The following is an 8,351-nucleotide window of genomic DNA, read 5'->3' on the forward strand; positions in this document are numbered from 1 at the left end:
CCAGCTTAATAGCCATGTAGCCTGTCAAACCTCGTTTGTTGCGCATGGTGTGCATGACCTCTTGATAAATAAAGACGTTGTCAGAGATCTGCCTCTCCAGGACAAACGAGCTCTGAAAAGGTCCTACAATTTTCGGAAGGATAATTTTAATAGTTTATTAATCCCTATAACTTTAATTAATTATCTATATCCAAGGAACTTGATCTGGGTGGGTTTAGAAGCATAAGAATCTTTATGCTTTTGAACAAAAATGCTTCAAACATTAGGGTAATTAACTAATGCTTAGAAATGATATTTTTGAAGCTAATAAGAAACACAAAGAAGTTTAATCTAGAGAGTTCTAGTTGATCATACTATATATAACCATAAACTATATAAAAGTATTCAAAAATTGCAAAAGTTAATATTATTTAGTGATCAAAGATGATCAACTTGAATTATTTACAAATGATGCAAGTGATATAGAATGGGGAGGAGTATTAAAAGGCTTTGATAAAAATGATATTTTTTTGAAAAAATGATTAGATAAAGAAAAACCAATAATATGTGGATATGGATCAAGAACTTGGAAGCTAATGAAGAAAAGTATCATATAAATGAAAAAGAATTATAAGCAATAAAAAATTTCACTATCATTTATTACTTGTTCAATTTGTTGTTAGAAATGATAATACTTAAGTAAATTATTTTATAAATAATAAAATAGATCCACTACCAAAATTTAATAGGAGAAGAAAACGATAGCCATTTTTTTAAATAATGATTTTATAATTAAACCAATTTCCGAGACTAAAAATATTATAGCTGAATTTTTTAAGTAGATATCACCATGACAACAACTAAAAATATTGAAAGGTAAATAAAAATTTAAAAACCCTGGAAGATATGATGCAAAATCATAATAAAATTATGGAATTAATAAAAGAAAATAATAACATAATGAAAAACATGATTTACACATAGATACGTATTATCAAGATTGTCACACTAGATGCTACTCTACCGCTCGACTAATGCCTAGCGCCTCCTGCAACCTTGATATTGACAACTTCAACGATTTATTGAGAAAAAAGAATTTCTTTTCTTGAAAATTGTAAAAAATCATTAGCCAATATTCCATTTCCCTACATTACTAGCTTCTTTCTCCAAAATGATAGATAAAAAGTTTAAAGGAGATGAGGGAACTCTTATTAAAGAATTCAGATCCACCACACTTGAGCAAATACAAAGCAACCAAAAAGGAAGACTAATACACTTATACACGAAAAGATTAATTTGCTCCTAACATAACCGTAGGCCAATTGAGAAACATTTCACGATTTATCTCCTTCACCAATCTCCAAGCAAGAGCAGTAAGGGACCCGTAAGTTTGGAGTTAAGATTAATTCCACATTGCTCTTTTTCCTTTACCCACTTCAACAATCTAACTCCTAAACAACAGAATTGGCACATTACCCTCCATTAATCCCCACCCCATAACAGCTTATTTTCAACTCAAAAAAATGATCAAACTATGTATTTGGTTTCATAAATGATCAGGTTTCAATTTACACATGGAATATCATAAACTAACAAGTGAATATATACCGTAGTTAATGATGCAGAAACTATTCCTCCTGCCCTCTACTCGATATCCTTTACAGCATCCTGGCTCAGAGAGAACAGAGTTAAATGAGAATCGGAACAAAGATATACTGCAAAGTGCAAGTGGAAGTGAAAGTAGAGAACAATATATCCGCAGGTTTACCTTAGCGAGCCGAGTTATGTAAGCTGCAGCTACTGCAGTAAACAATAGGCCTATTCCAAGCGTCAATACACCGTTCCCTCCCCCAAGAGAAATCTCAGATTCTTCTTGCTGGAAATGCCCAAAATATATATTGAGAATAAAATCATAAAAAAGAAGCCATCATTTCAAGATCTTCTTTGACGAAGAAATTATCAGAGTGAACTTTTAACCAGTGTCATTACAATATTAAGCGGTGCATAGATACACTATTAGTTTCAAAACACAGGCATGCACTCTTTGTGAGAGACAATAACAAATGAAAGATGGGTAACCCCAGCTAAGATGGCTAAGGATACAAACTTGTAATCACAAGGTCACGAGTTCGAATTCCACTTTCTTGGTTTGAGCTGGTCAACTATAGGCAACCTAGGCTGGTTTACCTCCTTGTGGTCATTTGCTGGCTAGGGTCACAAGGCGGGGTCTACCCAGTGTACACTCTCGAGTAGTGGATGCGGGTTTTCCTCGTCACCCCAAAAAAATAACAAAACAGCAAATGTGCCATCAACCGCATTGCAGCAATAACATTCATGCATTAATTGAACACAAAAATGAAGCAATTACTCACAATAATTGCACGGCCAAGTGCACCCGCACTCACATAAGCCCAAGTTCCAGGTAGCATACCTAACCAACTGCACATAAGAAGTGAAACTTAGAGAAATTCTCCAAGCAGAAAGTTCTAATCCCTAAAAAAATTGGCATATACACATGCCACTACAAAGGTAGCATAAGCTTTTAACTCGTTTCTCTGGTTTTTTTAGGATATCTGAATTTTAGTGGAATGAAAATAATTTACGCTCTTTGGCAAACATTTTTTAGGGGAAAAGAACACATAAGAATAGTAAACTGTCAACCTAGAGCCTCCTGAAGCTTGAATCAACTGCTAATGGTTAATATATGCCTCTGGAGCTTGAATCACACACCAAGTGAAGTAGTGGCATCAGTAGACGCCTTGTCCAAAAGTTAAAAAGCTCGATGCAGCCATTTTATGATGAAACAGCATTTCAATAACATCCAAAAAAGGTAAACGTAACATGATATGAATGGAAAAGAATCCTAAGTTCAGAAAATTCAGGGAAAAAAAAAACTAGAAAGGAGAAAATATGCCTCTTTCAATTGTTAAACCAAATGACAGGATTTTAAGACATGAGAATGAAATAGGAGACAGACCTTCCCAAAACATACGGCACAAACTCGACAGATGTAAGTCCATACAAATAATTCGCAAGAGAAAATGGAAGCAAAGGGCTCAAGCGTAGAAGAGTAACAACTTTAAAACCATTTTCTCCAATGGCTTTGTCAATAGCACGAAATTTCTTGTTCCCTTCAACTAGTTTGAGAATGCGATCACGAGCAAAATATCTAGCAATCAGAAATGCAACACTTGCAGCCATCTTAAAGAAAGGGAAGAATACAAGTATTAGGTAATCGGAATCAATTCTTAATGGATGTATACAAGAAATTCAGAAACGTACCGTTCCACTGATGGAGACAATAATGGTCCCAGTGACGGGACCAAACAGAAGACCAGCAGAGAGGGTCAAAGGAATTGCTGGTAATGCAAGGATCTAGACCAAAAGATACAAGTGAAAAATCAACATCACAAGAATGATGAATTTCTTCAACCTCAAAATTTGAGAAATTATATTACCAGATAATTGCTCAAGGTCTAACCAGTTGTTGAGGTAAGTATCAATGTCAATTATTTCAAAATAATTTAGAACCATTTTTCAAATGATAGGACCTTCAAATCATATGTGACAATACTCACAAATAATTTTTCATGAATAATGAATATTACTACTTCTTAACTTCCAGTATTTTACTGGTATACTTCAGTTAATAGGCATTTACAGGTATCTATGAAACACAACTTAGTCAGGATCAGCAAGTATGACATAAAAAGAGCAGATAGCAACGTTATAGATTAAAATTATAACTTTCACAGAGCTAACAAAAGTAACAAATTTTGTACAACTTAGAAACAGAGAATGAAGATGTATTGAATCTTACCTCTAACCCAGTATAAACCACAACAAAAAGTGCATACCCAGCTGGTCCATAACCTGTCATGCAGAAAGCCTTAGAGAAGCTCAAGTAAAAACATATTCCTTTCAAGGGAAAACTGAACAATGTAGCAAAATATCTTCAAACCTTTACACCAATTACAAATCTGGTACTTCTGTTGAGTAAACTAATTGTTGTCAAGGGCAATAAATGCTAATTTTATCACATTTTACATTAATTTGATACATTGTGAACCAGACATTCGACTCACACAACTAAAATCAAATTGAATTCATGTCACCAGGGCCAGATCCAAGAATTTTTTTGAGTGAGGGAGTAGTTCAAATGAATTAATGTCTATGAAAAAATATCTCAGGAAGAGCTTGATCCTATGACCTATGGTATCAAATTTTAAGGAACAACCAACTAAGGTACCTAAACATCTAGTGACTTGTATATACATTTTGTTTTTATATATAAGTTACTGCTATATATGTAGGTGGGGAGGGGTGATGGGGGAGGCAACTGCCATTTTTAAAGGGAAAAAAGTAAATTCAAAAGCTTCCATTGTTCAGGCAATCTCAAAAGCACTTTCTTCTTGACCAGATGACCATCTTGTTGAGCATATAATATAAAAATAGAAATGTGCATCCAACTATCAGCTTAGGCTTTTAGTTCAAATGGAGCACATGTTTCAATTTGGTATTAGAGCCAACAACGTGTGGGGGTGTGTCGAGCATATAATATATAAACATAAATGCGCAATCCAACTATCAGCTTAGGTTTTTAGTTGAGATGGAGCACATGTTTCAATTCATCTCACCCCTAACCATTCTATCCAGGACATAATTCCTTGAGTTAATTCTCATTACACCTACCATCTACATGGAACAATGAGGCAATTGGGATTCCAGGTAACAACTATAAACAACCAAGCAAACATACACACACAAACACGGACACAGATACACAAAAAACACAAGCGAATTGGAAATGGAAATGCTATTTATTTGAATCTACCTTCAATGAAGACAGATAGCTGGTTCAAGAAGTCATTGATCTGGTCTCTGTAGAGGTAACTCACGGTCCCAAATCCACCAACCATACCCACAAGTAAAAGAGCAGCCAAAAGGGTACCTTTAAGGGCAGTGTCCCCATCCCCACGATCAATACTATCGTGTTCCCATTTGGTTCCCAAATTAGAGAGTTTCCTGAGCCTCTGGGGGGCACTGGAGGGAATCTTGGAAAAGGTGTGCTGCTTCTTGGTTTCTTTGAGTGAAGAACATGGTTTGAAGCAGCGGAACCTCCTGGGCCTGAAGCTATACAGAAATGAAGATTGGAAGTTTGGGGTACGCTGAAGAGGAGATGAAAGGGTTAGGCATAATGAAATTGATCTGCTCAAACAAATGGCGGGCAAGGGCATTGCTAGTAGTGTAGTGGAGAGGATAAAAAGAGATTGCGCTCTTCTTTCCTCTGTTTATTTTTGGGTGTTTTTCAGTTCATTCAAGAGAAAGTCTTGTAACGGTAGTTCAGGTTGGATTTTCCATCATTATTGAGTCATTGAGAGTCTAGTCTAGTCTAGTCTAGTCTAGTAGAATCACTAGAATGCACTCCAGCATTCTATTGTTGATTGTGTTGCCTGTACTGAGAACAGTCTATGTGATGTTTAGAAATTGAAATTCAAGATTGGCTTCTTGTGGATGAAATTTGTGTTTCTTGTTGAACCACGTATGGTTCTTCTATTTTCTACTTTTTCCCACTTTTCTTACTCTGCTTGATTGAAAGCTTAAGCAGATGCGTGGTGAATCTTTTATGAAGTAATCCACTGTTCTTTTTTCGGGCATTTTTTTCTTTTTACCAATGATCATTATTAACAACTAAGAATGTTATAAATATATGGTATAAAACTATTAATTTGAAATAGGAATAAGGGCCAAATTGGCCATCGAACGTAACGCGATAATGCAATCAGGCCACCGGACCAAAAAAATTTGCAATTACATCACTCAACGCTGCAAATACCTTCAATCTCACCTGGTAGCCGGTTTATGACCCTTTCTTCCGGTTGATTGCTGACTGGGATGATTATTTGGCTATATTTATTCTTTTTCTTTGTTTTCCTTTCTTCCAGGTGTATATTTCTCTACCATTTCACTTCTCTTCATCCTTGACTCAGATCTGTCGTTCCTCACTCATACATCCTCATCTTCTTCATCCCATTTTTTTTGTTCAGGACTTCACGCCATCTTCTTCTTATCATCATTTTCTAATCACGTACAACATCATTAAACCACATCATCTTCGTCGCCCAAGCAAGAATCGCCGAAAAGCACCATAGGTCGCCGGAAAATGAGTCGGAGCTTGATGTCGTTGCTGCCATCGCCGGAGGAAGAGAAAGGTCGTCGGAAATGCTGTTGTTGCTGCCATCGCGGGAGCCGGAGCTTGCTGTCGGTGGCTTTTGATTTTTTTTACTAAACCCAAAGCCGTCCCCTCTAATTGCGTAAATAGAGGAGACCCATCTCTTATAAATGTAAAGCAACCTCGGGGAGTCACCTAGGTGAGTATCAGAGAGAAGAAGTTGACATGGTCTTGATTCTCTGTTGCCAGTATCATCAGTAATTGGCAGAATCAACGGCATTTCGGCACAGGGCTAAAGTTCGAACCATTGCCAAGTCCCTTCCTCTAGCATTATTGTACCTCTGTTGGCAATTTCTTTCGTCAAAGAAATCAGCAAAATCATCAATTATAACTGAAACAGGGTTTACATGATGAATGTGGAATGCAGCAAAGTATCTCTTAATTCCTTCATCATCATCTACATACTTGATGTGAATACGTTGAAAAATGTCGGAAGAAGGATCAACGCCCTGAGAGAGAAAGGGGGGTTTGGTATCTAACTTGTGACGGTTGCAGATGAACACCACGGCGCCGTTGAACTCCAATGCCGAGTTCAATGCGTACTGGAACAGTAACGAGGTTTTTCCTCTGCGCAAAATTAAATCAAAATTCAAGCTTCGCTGCAGAAAGAAAGTGTGAGTGAAACAATGAGAAATTATGCGTTACGAGGATGGAGGGCCAGAAAGAAGAATGATAAGGTGGTCACTGCGACTCCGACAGCTGCTCATATCAGTAGGATTTGGAAGCGGAAAGAATCTTCCCACCATCGTCGCTCAACTTGCCGACGACGATGAATTTGAGTTGGTGGAGTTGGTGCAGTCGCATGAAAATAAATTAATTAAATGAAATATTGCCAAGTAATCATCCCAGTCATCAATCAACCGGAAGAAAGGGTCATAAACCGGCTACCAGGTGAGATTGAAGGCATTTGCAACGTTGAGCGATGTAATTGCACGTTTTTTTGGTCCGGTGGCCTGATTGTATTATCACGTTACGTTCAGTGCTCAATTTGGCCCTTATTCCTTTGAAATATATCTACATCTATCTACATCTACAAATCTAATAATCTACCTCTACAAATCTAACAAGGTCATCCTTAATATCAAGTGTTTTGGAGATTTTGCAAGTATGATTAGGAAAGAGAAAATGAGGGTGGAAGAAAAAAAAATAAAAGAAAAAAAATCAAAATCAAAATATGTATATAAAAAAAATGATTTATGCGCCTAGGCGGGCGGGCGCAGGATGAGGCGCAACTTTCTTCCTCATTAGTGGACCCCACATTTATGAAAAAAAAAACTCCAAATTAGCAGGGAGATCCTTCCCTCTCTCTTTATTCCCTCTCTCTCTCTTCGAAGATGTCAAAAAAATTCTGAGAAACTCTGATAAAATAGCTAATGGAGACGGCCTAAGAGCCAATAAAGTTAGACCCCTATTTGGAACTAAAAAATATTGGTATAATTATTTGTTAGATGCCATTTAGGAGGAAAATCTCAAGATAAGTCAAAATACTCCTTAAGAACTCATGGAAAAGAAATTGCTAAAGCAATATTCTTGAATGTACTACTGTCAAAGTTGTCTAGCAAAAATAATAGCAAGGCTATTTATACACTTTAGCTAGCCCCTACATCAATGACATTTAAGTTCAAGATGTGCTATTCTAATGCTAGACTAGCTAAAAAGATACAACTAGCCACAAGACCAAGATAACTAAGTCAAATAGATTTTTTTTTTAAATTCAAATTAATTTAGGATTTATAAGGCTAATTTGGATTTTACAAATTAAATAGCATAAAGACGTCTAAACTAGTCTCAAATTTTTATTTGCAAGAAAAATACTGGAAGTGTTGATTTATAAGGTATGAGTCTCCACTCAATCTTTATTCTTCAAATTGTGCCTAAATTAGAACGACCACCTTCAACTCAACTTCATCTTTATATTCTTGATTAGCTTCACTTAGGCATCTACATCAATGGAGATTAGGTAGTTTTTGGAATAGTAATATATGATGTGGAGGTGAGAGAGTGTAGGTGAGAGAAAAAATGGGAGCTCTTGCAAAGCAAGATATTGGAACAGTACTTTTTTTTTCTTTTACTCTCTGCTGTGCGCTAGACGCCTGAGGCGCGCCTGACAGAGGTGACTTTTTTTTTTTTTTTTTTTTTA

General features: G+C 36.4%; 2 protein-coding genes across 4 annotated transcripts in view; both read right to left on the bottom strand.

Annotated features, from left to right (window-relative positions):
* Nucleotides 1-5,458, bottom strand: part of LOC116017775 (TVP38/TMEM64 family membrane protein slr0305-like) — a 5,698-nt gene extending 240 nt beyond the window's left edge. Inside the window, exons 1-8 of one of the 3 annotated variants that reach the window (XM_031258410.1) lie at nt 4,814-5,458; nt 3,800-3,852; nt 3,262-3,354; nt 2,957-3,180; nt 2,352-2,418; nt 1,748-1,855; nt 1,588-1,647; nt 1-123 (exon numbers count right to left, since the gene is read on the bottom strand). The exon at nt 1-123 is cut by the window's left edge and continues 240 nt beyond it. In XM_031258410.1, coding sequence (XP_031114270.1) covers nt 1,624-1,647; nt 1,748-1,855; nt 2,352-2,418; nt 2,957-3,180; nt 3,262-3,354; nt 3,800-3,852; nt 4,814-5,216 — 972 coding nt within the window. In that variant the 5' untranslated portion in view covers nt 5,217-5,458 and the 3' untranslated portion in view covers nt 1-123; nt 1,588-1,623. Of the gene's footprint in view, nt 124-1,160; nt 1,431-1,503; nt 1,648-1,747; nt 1,856-2,351; nt 2,419-2,956; nt 3,181-3,261; nt 3,355-3,799; nt 3,853-4,813 lie in introns of those variants that run through there. The other 2 variants (XM_031258408.1, XM_031258409.1) reach the window with 2 other exon arrangements.
* An 826-nt stretch (nt 5,459-6,284) lies between these two features.
* On the bottom strand, nt 6,285-6,957 carry LOC116016092. Its single transcript, XM_031256256.1, has 2 exons — nt 6,857-6,957; nt 6,285-6,778 (listed from the first exon to the last, which is right to left on the bottom strand). The coding sequence occupies exons 1-2, from the start codon at nt 6,955-6,957 to the stop codon at nt 6,406-6,408; spliced, it is 474 nt and encodes a 157-aa protein (XP_031112116.1). The 3' UTR covers nt 6,285-6,405.
* Between the last annotated feature and the right edge of the window lie 1,394 nt (nt 6,958-8,351).

The sequence above is a fragment of the Ipomoea triloba genome, chromosome 4 (assembly GCF_003576645.1).
Source record: "Ipomoea triloba cultivar NCNSP0323 chromosome 4, ASM357664v1".
Classification (NCBI taxonomy): Eukaryota; Viridiplantae; Streptophyta; class Magnoliopsida; order Solanales; family Convolvulaceae; genus Ipomoea; species Ipomoea triloba.

Bases quoted from the DNA above. Each gene is read 5' to 3' on its own strand.
- LOC116016092 (XM_031256256.1), bottom strand. From the start codon at position 6,957: ATGGTGGGAAGATTCTTTCCGCTTCCAAATCCTACTGATATGAGCAGC. The intron at 6,779-6,856 runs GTAACGCATAAT...AATTTTGCGCAG, and splicing joins CTTTCTGGCCCTCCATCCTC to AGGAAAAACCTCGTTACTGT.